Source organism: Primulina eburnea, chromosome 9 (genome assembly GCF_022965805.1).
Source record: "Primulina eburnea isolate SZY01 chromosome 9, ASM2296580v1, whole genome shotgun sequence".
Lineage (NCBI taxonomy): Eukaryota > Viridiplantae > Streptophyta > Magnoliopsida > Lamiales > Gesneriaceae > Primulina > Primulina eburnea.
The window spans coordinates 30,843,627-30,867,087 of NC_133109.1; the positions used below are offsets into that span (position 1 = coordinate 30,843,627).

Consider the following 23,461-nt stretch of genomic DNA (forward strand, 5'->3'; position numbering starts at 1 on the left):
TCTCTGCACAATAACCGCGACCATTCAGTGAAATGTCAATGAAACTGGGACAACAACCTCTGCAATGTTCTCCACCACCGCGACGATGACCATGAATCCAAGGGACGCGGGAGTTTCTTAACTCCAGCTGTATCTGTGTTTGTAGTTGCATATAGTTGTTTCATCATGTATCTTGTTGGAAGGGGGATTTCGTTTTCCAGTTTGATACGAAAAACCGAGAAATCAACACATACCGTTTAGGCTCGCCAAGTGTGGAAGCTGTTTTGAACGAGTAAAATTATTTGAAAATACAGACTTTTGCATTCTACTTCTTTCTATATATATATATGTTCACACAAATATATATGAATTTACAAAAAAAATTAGACTTGGAAAAGTTATATCTTTATAGAAACACGACAGTATTGTTAGATCAATCAATTAAAGGATAATATTATTGGATTTTTTTTAAATAAAATTATCTTGTTTTTTATTGGAATAATAAATAAGTTTAGTTTGATTAGTCAATAATAAATTGATTCAAAATAATTTAGTTGAGCTTATTTGTATTGTTATTTAGTCAAACAATTTATGTTAAATACATAACATATCACGATCTTTGTGTTATGAGACATTTGAATTCATAGAAAATTGTTTTTTTTATAACCTAACATTCTCATCCCAAAGCCCCAATAATTAGGCAAAAATTCATGTAAAACGGTCTCACAGGTCGTATTTTGTGAGACGGATATCTTATTTGAGTCATCCATAAAAAATATTAATTTTTATTGTCAATATCGGTAGAGTTGATCTGTTTCACAGATAAAGATTCGTGAGACCGTCTTATCAAATACCTACTCCAACAATAATTACATCTATTTTTAAAATTTTAATTTTTTGTCACCTGTATAGAAAAAATCTTGCCTCTCGTCAAATTCGTTTCCATGAAATTGGGCTCATAAACCGGCCCAATGTGAATTTTTTGGGCTCATACTGAATTGAAAGTACGGCATTTGGCCCATTGGTTTCCTGCGACATGATATATTTGAGTGAGTTTCATGTGAGACCGTCTCACGGATCATAATCTGTGAGACGGTCAACAATACCCATATTCACAATAAAAAATAGTACTCTTAGCATAAAAAGTAATACTCTTTTATGGGTGACCCAAATAAGAGATCCGTCTCACAAATAATACCCGTCTCACAAATAATATCCGTCTCACATAAGTTTTTGCCGATGTATTTATAGAGTCTCCCACAAGGATTCCTCTTATCACGGGACCCCATTATTTCATCAAATTAAAATTCTCGTGTTATTAGGTTCGAACCTTCGAGATATTTAAATCGATCCCTCAAATTCGACAAAACCCTATCACCAACAACGTTGCCGGCGACGTCATCGGTGGCAGATTTCTCTTCCTGCGGTAATTTTTCTTATGCTTATAGATTTCGTGTTACTTTGAATTTAAGTGTTTGATCTTTTAATTTGTATTAGTACCTACCAATCTTCGTAATAATTTGTCAGCTCGTTGCAGATTTAATATATACCTTCCATCTGGCGATTTTTGTGTAAAGGAGCCTTGAGGAATCCTATTTTCGACTGGTGAGTGTTTCTTGATCTAATTCTTGTTACAAGTTCAGATAGATGTCGCCTCCTGATTCGGTTTTATGCTTGCGTGTATGAATTAGGTAGAGTTAATGGATGTGTGCCTAGGTATAAAGTCTCTGGTTTGGAGTCAAGCTTTTGAACCTTTTTTGTTGGATGAAAATTGCGTGCTTTCTTCTTCTTCTTTTTTGGTTTCTTACTAGAGCTTGGTTGATTAGTTATATACTTAATTTGACATGGAGTCTATATAATTTCTTAGTTGGTCCTTTTCGGTATCTTGCATCAGACGTTAAATCAATTTGAACGCTTGACTTTTTTATGGAAGTAATTGGTACTTCTGTTAAGCAATTCATATTGTTTTTCTGTGTTATTGGATCTTGACTATTACTAGATCGTCACCGAATTTTCTATATGAATTATCAGATTCAAAAATGGTTAGGAAGAAAGCAGATGAGGGCGGTGTTAATACAAAGGCTAAGCCAAGTGGTAAAGAGAAATTATCTGTGTCTGAAATGCTTGCGAGTATGGACTCAAAACCGGAAAAACCAAAGAAAGGCCCAAGCTTGACATCTGCTAAGCCCAAGTCAAAGACAGCTCCAAAGTTGTCATCTTACACTGATGACATTGATCTTCCTTCCTCGGAGGAGGAGGATGATGAGGAGCTGCTGAAGCTCAATGAGACAAACAAACAGCCAAGTAGACAGAATAGAAGTTCTACAAAGCCTCTTGATATCTCTGTCGGTGAAAAAGAATTGAAGAAACGAGAGAAGAAGGACATGATTGCTGCTCAGGCTGCTGAATTTGCTAAACATGAGGCCCTTAAGGATGATCATGATGCTTTTACTGTTGTGATTGGCAGTCGAGCTTCTGTACTTGATGGTGAAGATGATGCAGACGCCAATGTCAAAGATATAACTGTGGATAACTTCTCTGTGGCTGCTCGCGGGAAAGAACTTTTGAAGAATGCATCAGTGAAGATTTCTCACGGGAAGAGGTATGGTTTGGTTGGACCCAACGGAAAGGGTAAATCTACTCTTTTGAAGCTTCTTGCTTGGAGAAAAATTCCTGTACCCAAAAATATTGATGTACTTTTGGTTGAACAAGAGGTCGTTGGTGATGATAAAACAGCCCTTGAAGCAGTTGTTTCAGCCAATGAAGAACTTATTAAAATTAGGCAAGAGGTTGCATCTTTGAATACATCTACTGCATCCAATGGTGATAATGAAGATGATGAGTCTGATGGGGACGATGTGGGAGAGAAGCTTGCTGAGTTGTATGAAAAGTTGCAACTAATGGGATCAGATGCTGCCGAGGCTCAGGCTTCTAAAATTTTAGCTGGGTTGGGTTTCACTAAAAATATGCAAGGCCGTCCTACACGCTCTTTTAGTGGCGGTTGGAGAATGAGAATTTCTTTGGCTAGGGCTCTATTTGTTCAGCCTACCCTGTTGCTCTTGGATGAACCCACCAACCATCTCGACCTTAGGGCCGTTCTGTGGTTAGAAGAATACTTGTGCAGATGGAAGAAAACTCTCATTGTTGTTTCACACGATCGAGATTTTCTGAATACAGTTTGCAGTGAAATTATTCATCTCCACGAATTAAAACTCCACTTTTATCGTGGAAATTTTGATGCTTTTGAAAGTGGTTATGAACAGCGTCGCAAAGAGATGAACAAGAAGTTTGAGATTTATGACAAGCAGGTAAAAGCTGCTAAGAGATCTGGGAGTCGGGCTCAACAAGAAAAGGTGAAAGATAAAGCCAAATTTGTCGCTTCCAAGGAAGCTTCTAAGAACAAGGGTAAAGGCAAGATTGATGAAGATGAACCTCTCCCTGAGGCCCCTCAGAAGTGGAGAGATTACACTGTCGAGTTTCATTTTCCTGAACCCACCGAGCTGACACCGCCACTGTTGCAGCTAATTGAAGTCACCTTCAGCTATCCAAATCGAGAAGATTTCAAGCTCTCTAATGTGGATGTTGGTATTGATATGGGGACTCGTGTGGCAATTGTAGGACCCAATGGAGCTGGGAAGTCTACCCTGCTCAACCTTCTTGCTGGGGATTTGGTTCCAACAACAGGTGAAGTAAGGAGGAGTCAAAAATTGAGGATTGGTCGATACTCCCAGCATTTTGTGGATCTCTTGACAATGGATGAAACACCAGTTCAATATCTTCTGCGCCTCCATCCGGATCAAGAAGGACTCAGCAAACAGGAGGCTGTTCGTGCTAAGCTTGGGAAGTTTGGACTTCCCAGTCACAACCATCTAACACCAATTGTTAAACTATCTGGAGGGCAGAAAGCCCGTGTGGTCTTCACTTCCATATCCATGTCTAAGCCACATATTCTTCTTTTAGATGAGCCAACTAATCATTTGGACATGCAAAGTATCGATGCATTAGCAGATGCACTTGATGAGTTCACTGGTGGTGTTGTCCTAGTCAGTCATGACTCTCGGCTTATATCACGCGTTTGCGAAGATGAGGAAAGAAGTGAAATATGGGTAGTGGAGAACGGAACTGTTGAGTTCTTCCCAGGCACGTTTGAGGAGTACAAGGAGGAGCTTATCAAGGAAATCAGAGCAGAGGTTGATGATTAATTGATGCATGTTATAGCTTCTTCCTTTTTTGAACTAAGGTATATTTATTATTATAAAACAAATGAGTGACGACATTTTTCTTGACAATTTCTATATAATATGTGCATTAGTTATTGTCTACTGCTTAATTTTTTACCTGAGTATGATTGGAGTGTAATGATTTTGCGGAAAGGGTAGTGGAACATCAATTTTTGCTTGTAATTGTCTGCTATGTTGTGTGCTTTTGTTACAAGGTAAGGACGAAAGATCTAAGAACATTTTTATCTTGCTGTTAACTTGGGATTAACACAGTGATACAACACAAACTACCAATTACGTTATCTTTTAATTTACTTCAATGATTTAAAAGAGTTTTAACCATTCTTTACGGAGAGGCCCAGGAACTCAAAAATAAAATACAAATTTCTCATTTGAGGTTATTCTAATTTGACAAAGATTATTGACCAAAATATCCACAAGAATATACATTTTAGAAGAAACACTTTCGACATATTAAATCCTATTAATGGATCGATTAAACACATGATGAGTAGGTCTCTTGTGAGATGGTCTCACGAATCTTTATCTGTGAGACGGGTCAACCCCATCGATATTCACAATAAAAAGTAATACTCTTAGCATAAAAAATAATATTTTTTCACGGATGACCCAAATAAGAGATCTATCTCAAAAATTATGACTTGTGTGACCATATCATACAAATTTTTGCCAACGCATGATATCTATAGCAAATGAGTGAGTGTTCGCAATTATACTCTTTTAATGGGTATAATAATATGGTGTGAGTATTTATGAAAAGATAAGTATAAGATAAATATGTGTTTCAGGAACCACAATAAATGATTATATATTCGTATGTATACACAACATTTGTTCTGACTTATGTTTTGTATGACATATATTATGTTTTGTTGATATCAAACAGAAATACAAAGCTATCATTCAATACCTGGATGATCATAATTCATATATTATATTATGTATGTATGATTTTGGGGAAATTTATGGAACCTTTCTTTTCATGAAATAAATATAGTCCTCACATGTATTAATAAATATTCATTCTTAAATATATTTTTACCACAATGTCCTAAAAATAACGTCTAAGTTTCCGTGATTTGGGATCCGATAGAAATGGCCTATTTTATATGCCGTTTCAAAAAAAAAAAAAAAATACTATGTTCGATTAAACTAACTTTAAAATATAAGCTTTTAATAATATTAAACAAGAGATAATTGTGAAACACTCATTTCAGTTTATTTGAAGTGTCATTTCTCTCGAAACTGGAAAAAAAAATTGTTTTCATTAATTGTTGAGTAAGTTTTTTTGTGAGACGGTCTCACGAATCTTTATCTATGAGACGAGTCAACCATATCGATATTCACAATAAAAATTAATACTCTTAGTATAAAAAATAATATTTTTTTATTGATGACCCTAATAAAATATATGTATCACAAAATACGACCTGTGATATGTATCACAAAATACGACCTGTGAGACTGTCTCACACAAGTTTTTATTTTAATTTTGCTCTAAACTATAGTATGTTAGTATTGTTAAAGTAATATGACAACCAATAAAAATATGTACGACTTGCATCTATAATTGGTTCATAATAGAGTGTTTGACGTAAGCATTGTCACCTCAACATAAAAATCACTTATTTCTATAATAGTATGATAATGTTAACTTTGAACATAAGTTCTCTAAGATTTACTTTTGGTGTTTATCCAAAAGGTCATATACCAGTAGAGATATCTTTCCATATTATTAACTCATAATCTTCTCCTTGCATTTTTAATTTGAGACTTTGGTTGTATTCTCAACAATCCTCCCCTTAAACAAATGATCATCATTATTCTCATTATTTGTGCATCCCCTCAAATCTCATATGTTCATCCTCAAGGCCACTCCTCTCCATTGTATTGGGACCGTACGCTTTGTGAAATACTTATAGCACTGTCTGTCTCAATCTTATCATTGATTTACTAAGAGCTCTCACCACATTCATTTAAGTTTCTAAAGATTTCACCCCACATGGATCGATATAGGCCATTACTATATTTCTAACGGACGGCGCCGGGTTTTTAGAGTTAAAGTCTGGACGTTATCCTTGTTCTTGATCGAGAATCATTTTAGAAAACTATGTTGCTGATTCTTGATAAATCTGAAATCAAAGTTTTCTTGAGGCTCATATATGATCAATCTGAATTCTAAGAATACACTTGTTTGACTAAGAATACACTTGGGGTGTGTTTGGTTGGTGTGATAAGATAAGTGAATGATTAATAATTAGAGTGATTAAAAAATGAGATATATTGATTAATAGTATGGGGGATAAATAACATGGTGTTTGGTATGATTTTAAAATGATGGATTAATTTTGTACATTTTATTGCAGTGACCAAAATGCCACAAATGCTAATTAAATATATATTCTTAAAATAATTGGATAGCTAATTAAAAATTTGTAATTATAATTTACATTTATTAAAATTAATTTAAATATATTTATTAGAAATAAATATGTGAATATGCAATTACTTTACTAATTAAAATAATAATAATATTTTGAATGTTAATGTTAAATAAAGTTTAGTAATAATTATAATATTATTGTTTTTTTAAAATAATTATAAATATTTTTAAAATAATTTGATAGATAATTAAATATTTATAATTATAATTTACATTTATTAAAATTAATTTATGGTGTGAGTAGGGTTTTGAAATAAGAGAAGGAGAAAAAGATCATTTGTGATATGATAATTTATCTCACCTAATTTATTAGATTAATAATCAAACAATTAATCATAACATTAGATTTTAAACCAAGTCAAAAGGATTATTAATATATCTTAAAATTTTAACCAAATATTAGATAAAAGTGTGATTATTTATTTATCATTGGTTAATCACATCAACCAAACACACTCTTGTTTGACTAAGAATCAATATCAGAATATTTGAAGAAAAAAACCCGAGTTTAAATAATTAAAATTAAGGACTGTTTAGTTAATCATGGAAAATAATATGAATTTTAGTTCCATTAGATTGTTAATTGTTTTTTTATCTTTTATTTGTATTCGACATGCTTATCATTTGAATCATATAAATTTATATGTATTTGTTATTCGTAATAAGCGATTGAACATCAATTTCTGAGTGTTTCTCCAAATATTCATCTTTTACTATGTTTCCTCAGATAAAAATGATGATCAGTAAGAAGATGATGAGCATACTAATTTCGGGACCGTGAAGGAGATGTTTGTTTTCCCATTTAAAAAATTTTCTTATTTATGTTATTTCAATTTTATTTAAGTTATAAAACGCTTCCACAATTTTTTTTTCTTTTTATAATTTTCATTGTAAATACGAATTATTTATGAAATAGAATGTTTTTTTATATCTTACTTCGAAACTTGTTGTTTTTCGATTTTATGATTGTTAAACAACATCAAATATCTCACACTTTGGTATAGAGACGTGACAATGAGCTTGTTTTGCTAACAAGTCGATGCCCCTGCTACTAACTGACACACTTATATTTGAAATAATTATGATTCCAAGTAATTTTTTTGTAAGTATATCTAGCTAGTTGTTGATATCATTTATTGAATATTTATTTAAACAGACATGATATATTTCTAGTTTAATATAGTTGCTGTAAATTTACTTATAAATTTATTTTAGAGAATTCAAAATCAACTCAAATTGACAATCGAACCGATTATCATTTTGAGTTGATTCTTAATTCTCTATTTCTTACCAATTTTTTTATATTTGATTTCAAGCAGGAATATAAATAAACACGATTAAGAATTTGAAATAAAGACACCTCCGTGAGTTTATTTATTGTCGATCCTTACTAACATTGAAATGAATAAGCAAATGCAGACGTGACTTCTTCAAGGACACTTGGATGTGCCCTTGCTGTTGAGCATATCTCTGTAACAGGGGCACTCCGACTTGTTCCCAAACGTCCCCGACGGGACACAGCCGTTGCACTTGTTGCAGCATATGCAGCAGTTTTTAAAGCAGTTCTTGTAGTTTCCTGCTTTCCCACACCTCGTATCGCACTTTTCATTACATGATCCTGCGGCTGAACACGAAGACCAACATTACTCGTTTAATTTCTGCACATACCAACCTTCGTTAAACGTAAAACTACCATTTCTGCTCCCTCCACGGGATTCGATCTTTCGGAAAAACTAGTTTTACCCTGATCTTCTTTTTTCCGTTTTCGAAATACAAAAAGGGTCCTATCGAAACACCGTGTAATTCATACGACTCTACATCTATGACAATGTAATAAAAATGTAAAGTTTCATCACATTTGAAAAGAGTGATTGAAGGTAGAAGGCTGATATTACCTGGAGTTGGGGACGGGGCAAGTACAGCACCAGCAAGAAAAGAAGAGCTCAGAAACAGTGAAACAAGAAACCAAATGAAGAAGAGAAGCTTCATTTTCAGCAAGATGAGGAACTAAACTTTGGTTTTATTCTCTTGATTTTGTTTTCTTGGACCCTGAGGTGGTGACCTATAGTGAGACTGACTGCAGTATTTATAGTGACACTTTAAGATTTGAGATTGAACCAATCTGAATTAACAGCTTAAAGTATTGCCTGTGCATGTATGATGTATCGAAAATTGAAATCCATATTCAATAAAAAAAAACAAAAATCATCGTTGTATTTGCATAAGTTAAGAGTTCGGTGGATTTAAACGATCAAATGGATTTGAAATATACAGTTTGAAATCTGTAAGTCCTACCACAATCTAAAATCAACCAATTCAAAGTAAATACAGTCTAGCTATGCCCGGGAACAAGAGGAGTTCCATTCAACATTAACAAAATAAAGTGAAAAGGGAGATGCAGATTGCTAGGATAAAAACTCGTGTGAGACGGTCTCACAGATCGTATTATTTTTTATTATGAATATCAAAAATGTTGACATATCTCACAAATAAAAATTCGTGAAATTATCTCACAAGATGGGGTAGGAAATATTTTATAGGAAAAACAACCCATATATGCTGTAAATTAACTGGTGTCTTCATCTTTGTTGACTCAAGAGGACACAATCTTTGTTTTGAAGTAAAGTTCCGCACCACTTTCAATGAATGAAATTAATTATAAATTTGACCGACTTGTTTGCCAGCTGCCATTACCATCATTGGTTTCAATTAATTGCACTTTCGTGGAAGTTCACAAGCCGTGTGCAAGTTTTGAATCCCAACTCAAGCTGGTTACTATAGTCTATAGTACTCCATTTCTATTATCACGAATTACTTGAAAATCTCAAAAAAAAAAAAAAATTAACTAGCATTTTAATAAAAGTTTTTTTAAAAAAAATATATTAATATTTTAAAAACAAATATGCATTCAGAAAACTATTCTATAAAAATATTTTACAAAATTACCATGTTTTGATTTTCATCATCATGATTTTAAAAAACATAAAATAACACCTCACGGTTATTCTTCAAAGACAAAAACTTGTGTGAGACGGTCTCACGGGTCGTAGTTGTGAGACGGATCTCTTATTTGGGCCACCCATGAAAAAATACTACTTTTTATGCTAAGAGTATTACTTTTTATTGTGAATATGGATAGGGTTGATCCGTCTCACGGATTATGACCCGTGAGACGGTCTCACATGAGACTAACTCTTCTTCAAAAACTATACTAGAATATTTTTCAAAAATGCCTTAAAAAATTTATCCAACACATATTTTAATTTTTTTCAGTTATAATACAATTTTTTAAATTAAGTGTCCGAAAGGAGATATAATTTTCTTTTTTCATTTTTATGTGCATTAGTTACTGAGGTACGTCGAGAGAAATTCAAATTTGATCTTTTGAGTTGGTTCATGTAGACTTTTGATGGGTGAAAATTTGGTCATAGTGCAAAGGAGGGAAAAAAAGGGTTTTCTATTTATTTATTTTGATTTTTGTTGAAGTTTTCAAATCGAGTAAAACATGTCGAAAATATCGAGACTATGTCAGCATTTAAATGCAAGAGCAAATTCGGATTTTAATAAGAGGATCAAGACTCTATTTAGACCAACTTACATGATGGTTTTTGAAATATCAATAGATATGATTTTCGTGCAATATAAGTTTATAATATATATATATATATATATATATATATATATATATATATATATATATATATATATACACACACACTTAAATTGGAAATACTAATTTTGTGGCATTTAAATTATATTTTTTCCATCATCATTTAAAAAAAACAAAAATTTATGTGAGACGATCTCACGGATCGTATTTGTAAGACGGATCTTTTATTTGGGTCATGAAAAAATATTACTTTTATGCTAAGAGTATTACTTTTTATTGTGAATGTAGATAGTGTTGACCCGTCTCACGGATTAAGATCCGTGAGACGGTCTCACATGAGACCCACTCCTCTAATGAATTGACATTTGTTCCTTTTCATTTATCATTTCTTATTCTTCACCTTTTTAACTTTTATAAATTACTTAATTGATACATGTTCGTCAATTTAAGTTTTTTATATATATAGATTTAACTAAAATATATTTTATCCTTTATAAAACATAAAAACTAATAAATTTGGCGCTAAAAGAAAATATTTACCAATGTACCATTCTAACGCATTCAATTTGGTTTATGATGAATAGAAAGTGATCATGATTTTAATTTTAAAAGTCCGATTTTAATTCTTAGTTTTACCACAAAAGTAAAAAATTTGAAAAAAGAAATGTTTCTTTTTTCCCCGGCGATTATTGTACTTACGAGGATTTAGATTTCTTTTTTACTGTAAAAGTAAATTCTATGTAAATATTACAATATTATATTAAACATTCGCACAAGGGGTAAAAATCCATACACACGAAGACACCACAACACACACAAGCGGAAACAACAAACCACACAGACGAAGACTCGATAACACACCATACAGACGAAGACTCGATAACACACATAAGGCGGAAAAAACCAAACACAAAGACAACATAACACACACAAGGCGGAAAAACCAGGGGATGCTTGATTGTCTCAGATCTCAATGCGACTGCTTCAAGAAATGATAAGCAAGACCCCGTTAGATTCACGCACAAACCCCTTCACCAAATGAAGTAAAAAGGGTGGTGCTGCTCAAACAAAGAACATGACGTTCTCCAGTTCAGGGTGCAGGTTGTAGTCTCTCTTGTCACACCAGGCAGTAGACAATGACGTAGGGCTAATTGCGCGAGAGGACGACGACGCTGACGATGTTAGGGGACCGAGATTGAGACTCCATTGCTGCCTCTTGAAACAAACGACCCCGATATGCGACGAGATCGGCATAGTAGACTGGCGGCACAAGCGACACCGGCTTTGTGCATCGAGCAAAGGTAAAGCACATATCATATATGAGTTTCTGCAACTCATCAGACGAAAAGGAATTCTCATCCCAAAGCACGTGGTAGTGAGTAGGCTTGCTTGTACCCAAACCTCCATAGTGGCTGCAGAGATAGAAGTCAAAGTAGACAGGATGAACAATTACCGTGTCCACCACAGTTCCTGGAGGCACATTGCCGGTTGCCCCTACGTCATTTCTGCTCTCACCAAAAAGACGAGTCTGGTGGCGCTTTTGAGCAACAATCAAAGTGATTTTTGGTTGGTAATGGCCTTCATAAATCGTTTTCTTTATGTCACGCAACTCCTCAGCTAACACCATTCCAAATTGTCCCTCGCTAACACCATCTCGAAAGATCACGATCTTGCTCGGTCTAACCCTGTTGAGCCCAGTGTAAGTTTTGATCAAATCCAAACACATGCCTCCAAAATCTGATATCTTTTCTTGGCGATGGGCTTGTGGACTGACCCTAGCAGCATAACGATTTGCAGCAGGCCAGTTAACAGTGCCTACAACTGCAGCTATTGAGGGACAAGCCGAGTTATTTGGCGCAGGGTGATTCACATCTGCTCCTATAAACATCACATGGTCTTCACCAACAAAATGAGGAAGCTTTGCCATCAGCTCAAAGTTGCTGCCCCCCAGTTTAGCATTGATCTTGAGACAAAGATTAGCTAGATACTGATCCTGTCCCTTCATGACATTGAAGGACAAGCAACATTGGGTCAGGACACCAATTTTAGTTTCAGAGACCCACTTGAGAGACTTGTATCCAGGATCCTTCCAAGCCATCACACAAACAATTAGTTGTAAATTTTCTTTGCTCTTACTTCTAGCTCTATCAACTACATCTTTCAGGAGATTCTCAAGACTCTCAGCAGAAGAAAATGCGGGCATAGATGCCAGAAGGCATACAAGAGGATTGTCCATACGGATACCTAGTCTTCCACAGCGAGACTTCAGACTGCCAATGAACATTTCCTTGTCCAGCTTACCACGTCGTTCACCATCAGTAAAATCTATCAAAGCCCAGCGCACAACTGATTTTCCATCTACAAGACGTCTATCACCTGTAAGATTCCACTGACACTTCTCCCCATCCACCTTCACATGTTGAGAACCTCCTATTCTCAACTCAGGAGCACCAATAACACGACCCGCAACCTTGGTCATATTTCGATCCACTTGAATTCCAAAATTACTAATGACTACCCTGCCATAAACAATAGGAAAAAGTAACTTCAGAAATAACTCAGTCGAAAAATCCAGATTCTTGGCATTGTTTTTTCCGAGGAATAACCATTCGGGCGAAATACAAATGCAGTATCAATCGAAGGCAATTCAAAGACCAGAAATTCCAACATTTTTGTCATTTCTAAACTTATTCTAACAATTTAATGATCATTAGTACATGAATAATATTTTTAGGGAATAATTGCGTAATTTGAGAGGCAAATGTTCATAAATAATGGTATTGTCATCATACACACACATATACTGCATGTTATTCATTCATTTTTTTGCCTAAAATCGTTCGCATGATATAAACAAAGCTGTAATCTAAAGATCTATATTCATGAACTCATAATATACACAGACAAGATCGAGCAATACCAATTTGATGCCCTGACGTGATACCTATAAACACTTGCATGTGCACAAACAAATTAAGAACACGATATCATGATTTTTCAAATTATTAAACGAAGACCAAATATTCCAAATGTTTGGACCCGTAGAAAACTAACCAGTGTCAAAAATTTTCAAGCAAACAACAAAGATACTCAACACAAGGGAAAGGAAAACTATCACATACCCGCAAGGTCCATCACTAGCTTGCAACATTTCATCGATCGCCCTTCTTCTGACATCAGGCCTAGCAACTGATAAGTCTTTCAACTTTTTGGCACTCGTGTAGTCCAAATCCTCCTTGGGGTACACCTGACCCTCAACCAAGACACAGAATTCTATAGGAACTTCGTCTGCTGATTTGTTGCCTCTCCCAAGTTGTAAACAAGGAATATTTAGGTTTTCAATTTTTCTCCCCCACTTTTCCTGAAAATAGGCAACAAGGCTCGTTCTTCTTGGAGGATTTATGCCTTCGCGATCGACAAGATCAAACCAACTATGGCAAGTATCCTTTTCAGCCAGCCCTACAATGGGATACTTCTGCTTACAGGGGCGGTGCGTGACTCTTACTTTCAACCCTTTGAGAGCCTTGATTGCCAGTTGTCTATACCGTTTGATGTCATCCATGGAGTTAATTTCTTGAACATTTTCTATAAGGAAATCTTTGACTGACATGGGCTTACGAAATGCTAACACAGAGTAGTCCAAACACAAAGAAAGACCTTGCGACGTAGACTTCAAGCTCTGGTTAAAGCCTCTATAAGCTGCAACTCCGTTACGAAGGTCATCCTGTTTCTTGTAATCCGAATAAAAGCTTTTTCCAACACAGATTCGCTGCCTAGTAGGATTTTCTTTCATTACCAAGTCCATCCCCTGCAAAATATCACGAGGAATATGGGAGAGTTCCCCACGTAAATATTCTTTCAGCTTGTGTAGCTTCAACTCATTCACCAATCTGATAGTAAACAAATAAGAACGCCCCTTGACATTTTCCCCATCAGAAAGTTCCACCTTATACTGTGCAGTTGGCAGAACTACGGCACTAAACAAGTTCTTTTCACCATCATAAGCAGTCTGAATGATCGGAAAAGTGTCTGGGTAATCAGAACACAACTTATCCCTGATCAAACGCAAATCGGATTTCCTCACTATTTTTCTCACAGGCCGGTTGTCATCGGATGCTACAGGCTTGACGTCCACATCGTAGTGAAAAATAGTCCTCTGTGGATCAAAATTCACAGGGAAATGGTTAACAATAAGCTTGATGGACCTGACATATTTCTGTCCACCATGATCAGGTCTCCTAATAGGCTGAATACGGTTCTCTCCCTCTTCAGATGGAAGGGACCGAGGCGATGGTGGCTGCTGTGGTGAAATCTTGAGCGATGGGATGTCCAGCTCATCTGCAGAAAACGACAAAAAGGCCATAAGATTTCAAGAAAATCTCATAATCATTAACAAGAACCATTTCATACACACCGATCCACTGATCAATGTCTCCCATCAATAAAGCATTCTCAAATTAGCAATCCATCGTTATAATATAATTTTTTGGCAAGAACGCTAAAATATAAATATTGGAATATTGATTCACCATCCAAAATTTACTTTCCAAAAGAAATTCCCGGACCATTTTTAAAAACGCAAACGCACAAAACGAAACAAAAAATTCAGTGACAAATTTGTCATAGAACACCTAATTTATTTAATAAATGTAGATCAAAATATGATTATAAAAAATAAGAAAGACTACAATGCATTTTGATACATGAATCTAAAAATAAACAAGTAACTTAAATATAAGAGAATAAAGAATCTATACATTAAAACAGAAGAACACTGAAAATCAATTACTCTGAATTCCTCCAACTTAATATATATATATATATATATATATATATATATATATATATAACTGACAACAGAAAAATATCAAACCACATATGAAATGACCACAGAAGAGAGGAAAAAACATCAATACCAGAAGATGAGCGGGGAGGGGGAGGTGGAGGGCGAGCCGGAGACTGGACCGGAAATGACGAAAGCGTAGGAGGTTGACCCCACGGTCTTCCAGCACCCGTTCGCCCTCCTCCAGCACCTTGGCCCACTCCTTGTTGAGGAGGCTGTTCGACCCACTGAGGGGGAGGTGGAGGGCGAGCCGGAGACTGGACCGGAATTGACGAAAACGTATGAGGTTGACCCCACGGTCTTCCAGCACCCGTTCGCCCTCCTCCAGCACCTTGGCCCACTCCTTGTTGAGGAGGCTGTTCGACCCACTGCCGCTGACCCTGAGGCCGTGGCTGATACTGATATCCTCTTCCGCCGGAACCTGGAGGCCGGTAAAAGCCCCCCCGTCCTCCACCACGGCCATAGTTGCCTGATCTGCCGCCGTCCATTGCTGTAAATGTATATATGTAATCGTATCAAATTGAATGTAAGCTGGAATAATAAGGTGTGAAACGAGAATCGAGATTTTAAAGGAGTCGTGCGGTGGGTTTCTTGGAAAGAAGCGACGTGGAAATTACATCATTAGCTTTACTTCGGGAGCAAGTTTACACAATTACACTAGGGGCTTCCAGAACATTCTCACTCAGGGCTTGTAGTTTGAGCCCAATATATATTTGGAGGCCCAATACCAACTACTGGGCTCCATTTAAAAAAGTCTAGTTTTAAAATTTTAACTAAAAGACCACGTATTGGTTTTTGAGTTTGTCTCACAAAGAAAAATAAAATTGATCCAAGTATGTTTATATTGAGTTATATTTTATAAAGATGTAACATTAATTCGTTAAGAGACTCTCTCTCATATGCACAAAAAATATTGCAAATCAATGGTTTTATTTTCTTTGTAAAAGACCTGATTTGTGTACAAACACGACTTAAATACGTCGAATGTGAGTTGATCAAGGCAAAAATTGTCCACTTACTATATGAAGTCCTCGAAACACACATCAACAAATATGTCATTTCTTTTTCTCATGTACTTCTTTTACCCTAGTTTTCGTAACAAAGCTAAGGTACTTGTTTAATTCGTCAGTATAATACCTTCCGTGTTATCATTTTGAACTTGACTTGGCTCTTGATTATTTCTATTGATATGCGGATTTGTATTCAGTTACAACTTTCATCATGTTTTATCATTGGAAAAAACTTGTGTGAGACAATCTCACGGATCTTATTTATGAGACGAATCTCTTATTTGAGTCATCCATGAAAAAATATTACTTTCAAGATTGGGTGTTTACATCGAGATATTTTAATTTTTAACCTCAGTCAATTATTTAATTAAGAAAATAATTTCAAATATACACAAAGAGATCATTTTCTTAAATAAATAGTTGATCGGAGTTATTTTGCAAATTTTCCTATTTACATTTTGTCCAACACTTGAGTCTCTTAATGTGGTTACGCCTTATACGGGATGTTACCACTAAATTAAATTAATCATTCACCAATAAGCAACATAAAAAAAATCCCCACCCCACCGCCGACGAATTGTATAATTTGCTTTTCCTACCCAAACAAACCGATTTATTCTTTTAAAAAATTATTTTAGTTTGGATATATTAGTATCAACGAAAAATTAAAATGAAAAAAATTATCCATCATGTCTAAATCTTTTATTTAAATCATATACTAATTATAATCATAGCACGAATAATTCTTAGATTTTCGTATACTGCAACTATATAAATAATTTGAAGATCATAATCGGCACAAAACGATATTTCGAAAAAATTAACAATTTAAATATTATTTCTCTTATCTGAAAATGGATTATTATTTTCTGCTTGTTTTTTTAATATGAAATTTAAATGGACAAAAACAAAAAATAAGAAAGGTAAACTACGTAGTTTTATATATTTGTTTCTAAAAACACACAAATGTCATAAAAAAAACATGAACACAAGGCACCGATTAAATAAAAACCCGAGATTGCATATTGTAAAAAAACAGTAAACAAAAAGGGGTACACATCAACTAATCCAAGCTCAATTCTTGCTGGTATCCTTGGTGGATAGTTGGGCCTTGGGATTGGTGGCTCCACCGCCGGTGACGGTGGGGGCGTCTGTGGAGGCGGCGGCTCCACGGCCAGGTTGAGGCTGGAGGTGACCTTGTGTACCATACCCTTGCTGCTTGTAATCTTCCAAATCCTTGTACTGTGTGTAAGGACTTGTTTCGACGGGCAACCCTTCTACATTTTCTTGCTTCTTCTCACCATCTTGCTTCTTCTCCATGATTCTTCAGATCTTTTGCGATATTTTTATGGGTAAGATTGGACAAATAAGTTGTGTTATTTATAAGGGTTTAAAAAAAAAAGAGAAAAAGAAAATTATACAATTACGTATTTTTTGTAAGGCGACACGAATCATGGAGCTGCCAGTTCTTGCATGAGGTGTCCATTTCTGAGTGACCGGAGGCTAAATGCATGGAAAGCCACGATTGAATTTGTATCTATCCATATTGCTTTATTTATTCATCTTTTACTATTACTATAATTTTTTAACATATCCATATTTATTTCTTTTAATTTTTTATATGTTCTTTTTTTGCCCTTTTTTCCTGGTAGATAGGGTGGGCCTGTGCTACGATTTACGATGATAATTTTCTGGCCCAATTGATGGAAAATCCCCCTCTCCATTCACTCTTGTTTTGGGCTTAATCTCGAAATTGAGTGATACTCGAACCACGAATTTCCCGATTAATTGGAACTATGTCAAGTTCTAAGAAAATATATATCAAGTTTTCGATGTTAAATCAATTTTACTATTTCAACTCAAGTTGATAGTGTTATTAAGTGGTTAAGGCAACTTTTTCCCTGTCATAAATTATTTTTTTTTCCTGAAAACATAATGATTGATAACATGATTTAAATCTCGTATGTTTGACAAAATTCTAAACAATTCTCCTATAGTAGAGCAAGTTAATGCTTGATCAGTAGTTACAGTTTCGATTTTTTACATCAATATTTTTTCGGATAAAACTGTTACGCAAAACTGATCCAATGATGTTTACCTGACTAACATACTTCTATAACCCATAATTGTCCTGCCCAATCACTCCGCAACTCATGCTCTAACATCCTTATTATTCATAATTTGAAAATTAAACGTTACATCACGAAATAAAATCAAATTGATTTGACCATGAAAAAGACGTGAATTATTTCTGGAGTTCTAGGTAAACCCAGTAAGACGAGTAGTCAATTTTGAATGTTTTTTGGTAATGTCAGTTTTGGACGAAACATACAGTTTTTGGGTGGAACGGGCAAAATGATCTACAAAGTTTTTCGTTTAAATTCCAATACAAACAAGCTTTCTACCGTTGAAATCAAATTTTGAGAATATTCTATGTTATAATTTAACATTTCTCCTACTGTTAACGAAATATATCACCTACCGTACAAATGTAATAGAAACGCATGCTCTAATGATATTAGAACAAGAAGACTAACCCAAATGTTGTAATTTACATGTAACGAAATCAATACATTAAAAGGTGATTTTCAATTACGAATATTCTACCTTAAGATTCATCTTTTAAGGGACTGATTAATTCCTCCGATAATGTAATAAAGGGAACAAGATTTAAACATAATAATAATAGTTACCGAAACTAAAGCAACTAAAATATAAAGTGAATTGAAGAAGTCTCCCCCTTCGGTTGAGTACTACTCCTCTACGTCCAACTCACAGCAATGGGGCTCCCCACGACGTGTTTCCCGTCCGACCATTCCATCCTCCCAAATTCATTAGCACCCACCGACTTGAGGGAAACAGCGGTAAACGTCGCCGTATAAGATTTTTTCTCGTTCGTCTGACTAAAAGTCAACTCCTCCGGATCCACTGATACCTTGAAGGCTTCACTGGTAGAAATCGAAACCTTGTACGTTCCAGGTGATCCAACGTTTGTCAATGTTCTTGTGTGCTTCACTGTATTCGAAGAGGTACCATCTCCGCTGCCGTGGGTACCATCTGTGGTCGCGGGAAGGGGCACCGCGAACGAAGGATAATTGAAGTCGTTTATGGTGTAGGTCTTGCTGGAGTCGCAGGTGAAGTTCTTTTTGGCCAGGCCGCTGATTTCATTGGAGGTGTAATTCAATGCACAGAGGAAGTATAAGTAATCGTCCACGTCTAAGTCGTAGATGAGGCCAGGATTGAGAGCTGAGACGGGATCCACGTGACCGGCGCCGTGGTCGAACGGTGTGGATGGTTTTCCTGTTGAGACGTCTTCGATTAATTTGCCGTTTTTGTCGACGACTTTGGCCGTGGTCATCAACGCGGATCGTATAGCGGCGGGGCTCCAGTCTGGGTGCGCGCCTTTGAGCAGAGCCGCTAGGCCGCTGACATGGGGACAGGACATCGAAGTGCCGGAGATTATGTTGAATCCCACGCGCCTGGTGTCCTCTGCGAGGCCTGTCGGTCCAACTGCCCCGGACCAGCCTGCTAGGATGTTGACACCTGGTGCTATCAAGTCGGGTTTCAGAATATTTGAAGTGATGGGGTTTGGTCCCCTGGAGCTGAAAGCGGCAACCACGGGCGAGGGTTGGATTCCGACTTTGGTGCCTTCGAAGAAAATTGTGGCGGTAGGGTTGGAATCGGAGAATATATATGATTTGATTGTTTCGCCGGTTGTTTGCCCCACCGCCGTCGCTGGAAGAAGATGGGCGTCTGCCACAAGCTCCTCCCCGTTTGCCGCGGTGTTGGTTAAAACCATCCCTGCCCCGCCAGCAGCTCTGATGACGGAGCCCTTTTGAACTCTTGGGTTAACCCCACGGTCACAGAGCACAATCTTTCCATCGACTTTTTCAGGAATCAGAGTACCCGTCATGCAGAGATTACCATTGGTAGCATTGGTCGCGTTTCCGGCGTAAATCAAAGGAAGCATTTTTCCAGGTAATGGGTCGCCTTTGTAAAGCGAAACGCCGGAGTAGTTTTTCCCATTTCCGAGACTGACATACGCCGGGAAGTCACGGTCAAGAGTCCCGGCACCGACAGTGGTTATCCACGGTGCTACATTAGACAAACTGTAGGAACTTGGGCCGGCGTTACCAGCTGAGCTAGAAATCAAGATACCCTTCTCCATGGCGGCAAATGTTCCCGATGCAACGCTATCCCTAAAGTAATCGGACACTCCGCCGCCGAGAGACATCGATAGAACGTTAACATTATCGTCGATGGCCTTCTCAATTGCCGCCAAAATATCAGAACTAAAACAGCCGCCTATCCAGCAGACTTTATACACAGCAATCCGAGCACGCGGCGCCATCCCTCGCGCAGTCCCGGCTGCGTACCCAAACAGGCTAGCGCCGGTGACAACCGATCCAGCGGCGGTGGAGGAGGTGTGCGTGCCATGGCCATCGTCATCACGCGGAGATTTTGATTCCTTGGACTGATCAACTGGGCCTAGAGTTGCCTCGTAACCCTTAGAAAAATACCTGGCTCCAACCAACTTCCTGTTACAGTTGGATTTAGTGAAATTCGTTCCAACTTCACATTCCCCCTTCCAGAAACTCGGAACCGGGCCGAGCCCATTATCATCGTAGCTCCGGCTTTCTGGCCACGCACCAGTGTCCAAAACCCCGACAACAACATCACTGGCAGACTCAGATTCCGGGAACATAGCAGAATTCTGATCCAATCCTAAAAACGACGGCGTCCGCGTCGTGTGAAGCTCATAGCTCAGTTCCGGTATAACAGATAGAATCCCAGACCGTTTCTCCAGCGCCTCAGCCTCCTCCGGCGTCATCCGGGCCGAGAATCCGTGAATCGCGTTATCATAAGTGTACAGAATCTCCGCCGAGCCCGACACCGATTTCAGCGACGATTCGTACCAGCGAGAATGATCCTCAAAAATGGCAGGCATTCTCGATTTCGCCATGTGGATAATATAAGTCCTCGCCCCCCTGACAGCCACGGAAACATGGCAAGAACACGCAAACAGAAGGAAACCCACAATCCAAAACATGTAAAGTTGGAATTTTTTCCCCATTTTTTGGTGTAATTCTTTGGGAAGAGGGGATTTGGTACTAAATAGTGCTGGATAAAAACGCACTTGAAGGTGGAGGCTTGAAGAAGATGAATTTTGAATCCATTGAGAGGCGAGTGGGGAGACACTTGTAGTTTGTCCTGTATGTGAATGATTGCGTTGCAACGCAAAGCGGAAAAGAGGGACAGATAGGTAGAACAAGAGAAGACAAGCATATTAATCATTTAATTACACGAATTGATTGTCAAAATAAATTAAAAATTATAATTAAGTTTTTAAAAAATATAAAACTAAAAAAACACACTTCTATTATATATATACTAAGATTGATATTTTAAATTCTATATAACATAATAAAATTATGCGTATTTCAAATACTATTAACGATATAATTGTTAAAGCATTACTCAATTATCAAATGTTTGTACATAAGTTTCGAATTTTGCGTTTCATTTACATTAATATATATGTTTATTTTTTGAGTTGGGATATTTTAAATGTAGGATTTAAATTTATTTGTACATTTTTTTTCCCAAGAAATAAAAACCAAATTGGTGAGAAGTTTTAATCAGATGATTTTGTTATTTCCCCAACAATTTTTCACGAATTAGTTTATAAGATGTTCTTCTACATAATAAATAATTATAGTTCGCGCTTAATATAAAATTTTATCAAAATTAAAGTATATAATTGGTAAAAACTTGAATTTTGAAGTATTAAATAATATTTTGCTGTGTCACTTTTTGACTAGTTATATTAAAAACTTATTTGATTGCATAGTACTCAAATTTTGGTCACATTTTTTATGAACTTTTAAAAAAGTTCTATATCACCATTTTTTTTTAATCGTAAAAGCGATATATTTAGATTCTATATTTAGAAGTAGAAATTAATTATTATGATATAGTACATTATTTAAAAAAATAGATTAAATTTTGAGTTTATCCATGATTAATGAATTTTAAAAATGTAATTTTGAAAATATTCAAAATTATAACACATATTTTTTAAAAATGAAAATTCCATTATATCCAATCACGATATGTTTAGCTTTAAAATTGATTTAAAAATATATTTGATGTAAGATAATCCATCAAGACATTATTGAACCCCGACGTGATGTGCAATTGGGTGCTTGAGCTTCGAAAGTTTGAAATGAATAATCAATTTTTCAATGTACATTAGTAATAGGACCGAATTCTTTTTTAAGAAAAAATTATTTATTGTTTTTTCTACTTTGGTGGATGTCTTTAATTATGTTTTCTTTAAAATTATTCTAAATTTATTCATTTTATGTTTCATTAAGTTGTATTTTTGGCTAAGGTAAAATCAATTTGAAGCCTCTCCCACCTCACCCCCAAGTTTCTTTTGGAAAAGTTTATTTATATGGATGCAGTTTTGCTAATATTTTTTTCTAAAAAAAGCATCGCTAGAACCTAATTATTTTTTAAAAAATAAATAAATTTCTTCAATCGAAAATAGAATTTAGGATTTAAACTCAAACAAATTGGTATAGTTTATATTTTCAATGAAAGATAATAACGATGTAACGAATTATTTTCTTAAGATTTATCTCTTATTTGAATTATTTTTTAAGTAAAAAAATTATTTATTATTATAATTATAAATATAATAAAGGTCACACGTTTCATGAATAAAAACACCGGTTTGTCAACAGTGTGGCACAATTCACGAACCGCAGTGTAATTCTCTGCAGTAGCTAATTGGAAACATAAATCTTATCTTCAACATCACGTTTACTAGGTCACGGGCTAACTCTTTTTTTTTTTAATCCTATCCTTTGTTTCTCACTAATTTTTGGATTTTTTTGTAATGATCCGACACCACTCTTTCACGATCGTTATTCATCAGACTTCTTCGATCCAGACACTGAAATTTTGATCTTCCCAAAATTCGAACTCAAAACCTCAACCAATCGTGATATCAACTGAGCTAGCATCGAACAAGGTTACAGCAAATGACCGCATGCAAATCATAATATTTTCATCTGACTGAAATTGGAGTTATTCCCGATGTTGGGATTCTATCCAATTTTCTATATTTACAGATTTAAATCCAACCTCATCGAAGAAATATGAGTTTGAAGAAGTTTAAGTTCTACTCAATGCATCATCATATATTGTTAAGATTGGAATTTGGATCTAACTCAACCTCAAAAGCTAGCTCAAGGGAGAAGGATTGCCCAAAGTTTTTGGGGTTGAGTTAGATCCAAATTCCAATCTTAACATATATCGATATAATTC

At 35.8% G+C, this 23,461-nt stretch overlaps 4 protein-coding genes and 1 long non-coding RNA gene across 7 annotated transcripts; 1 reads left to right on the plus strand and 4 right to left on the minus strand.

Annotated features, from left to right (window-relative positions):
- Positions 1 to 1,259: 1,259 nt before the first annotated feature.
- Positions 1,260 to 4,382, plus strand: LOC140841623 (ABC transporter F family member 4). 3 transcript variants are annotated; one of them, XM_073209174.1, is made up of 3 exons: positions 1,260 to 1,405; positions 1,517 to 1,584; positions 2,011 to 4,382. In XM_073209174.1, exon 3 carries the CDS (start codon positions 2,019 to 2,021, stop codon positions 4,179 to 4,181), a length of 2,163 nt encoding a protein of 720 aa, XP_073065275.1. In that variant the 5' UTR covers positions 1,260 to 1,405; positions 1,517 to 1,584; positions 2,011 to 2,018; the 3' UTR covers positions 4,182 to 4,382. The 3 variants fall into 3 exon arrangements, with proteins under 3 accessions (XP_073065275.1, XP_073065277.1, XP_073065276.1); XM_073209175.1 differs by having other exon boundaries at positions 1,267 to 1,386; positions 1,513 to 1,584; XM_073209176.1 differs by lacking the exon at positions 1,517 to 1,584.
- A 3,632-nt stretch (positions 4,383 to 8,014) lies between these two features.
- Positions 8,015 to 9,010, minus strand: LOC140840542 (uncharacterized). The gene is made up of 2 exons (XR_012120017.1): positions 8,559 to 9,010; positions 8,015 to 8,287 (listed from the first exon to the last, which is right to left on the minus strand). It is a non-coding gene; the product is annotated as an uncharacterized lncRNA (long non-coding RNA).
- A 1,994-nt stretch (positions 9,011 to 11,004) lies between these two features.
- LOC140841624 (protein argonaute 2-like) lies at positions 11,005 to 15,693 on the minus strand. The gene is given in 4 exon segments (XM_073209177.1): positions 11,005 to 11,465; positions 11,467 to 12,792; positions 13,396 to 14,611; positions 15,190 to 15,693. Coding segments are annotated over 4 exon segments (3,087 nt in total). The 5' UTR covers positions 15,605 to 15,693; the 3' UTR covers positions 11,005 to 11,335.
- Positions 15,694 to 17,041: 1,348 nt separating this feature from the next.
- Positions 17,042 to 17,493, minus strand: LOC140840543 (uncharacterized). Its single transcript, XM_073207721.1, has one exon. The coding sequence runs from the start codon at positions 17,444 to 17,446 to the stop codon at positions 17,201 to 17,203; it is 246 nt and encodes an 81-aa protein (XP_073063822.1). The 5' UTR covers positions 17,447 to 17,493; the 3' UTR covers positions 17,042 to 17,200.
- A 1,166-nt stretch (positions 17,494 to 18,659) lies between these two features.
- LOC140841625 (subtilisin-like protease SBT1.7) lies at positions 18,660 to 21,387 on the minus strand. The gene has a single exon (XM_073209179.1). The coding sequence runs from the start codon at positions 21,198 to 21,200 to the stop codon at positions 18,888 to 18,890; it is 2,313 nt and encodes a 770-aa protein (XP_073065280.1). The 5' UTR covers positions 21,201 to 21,387; the 3' UTR covers positions 18,660 to 18,887.
- Between the last annotated feature and the right edge of the window lie 2,074 nt (positions 21,388 to 23,461).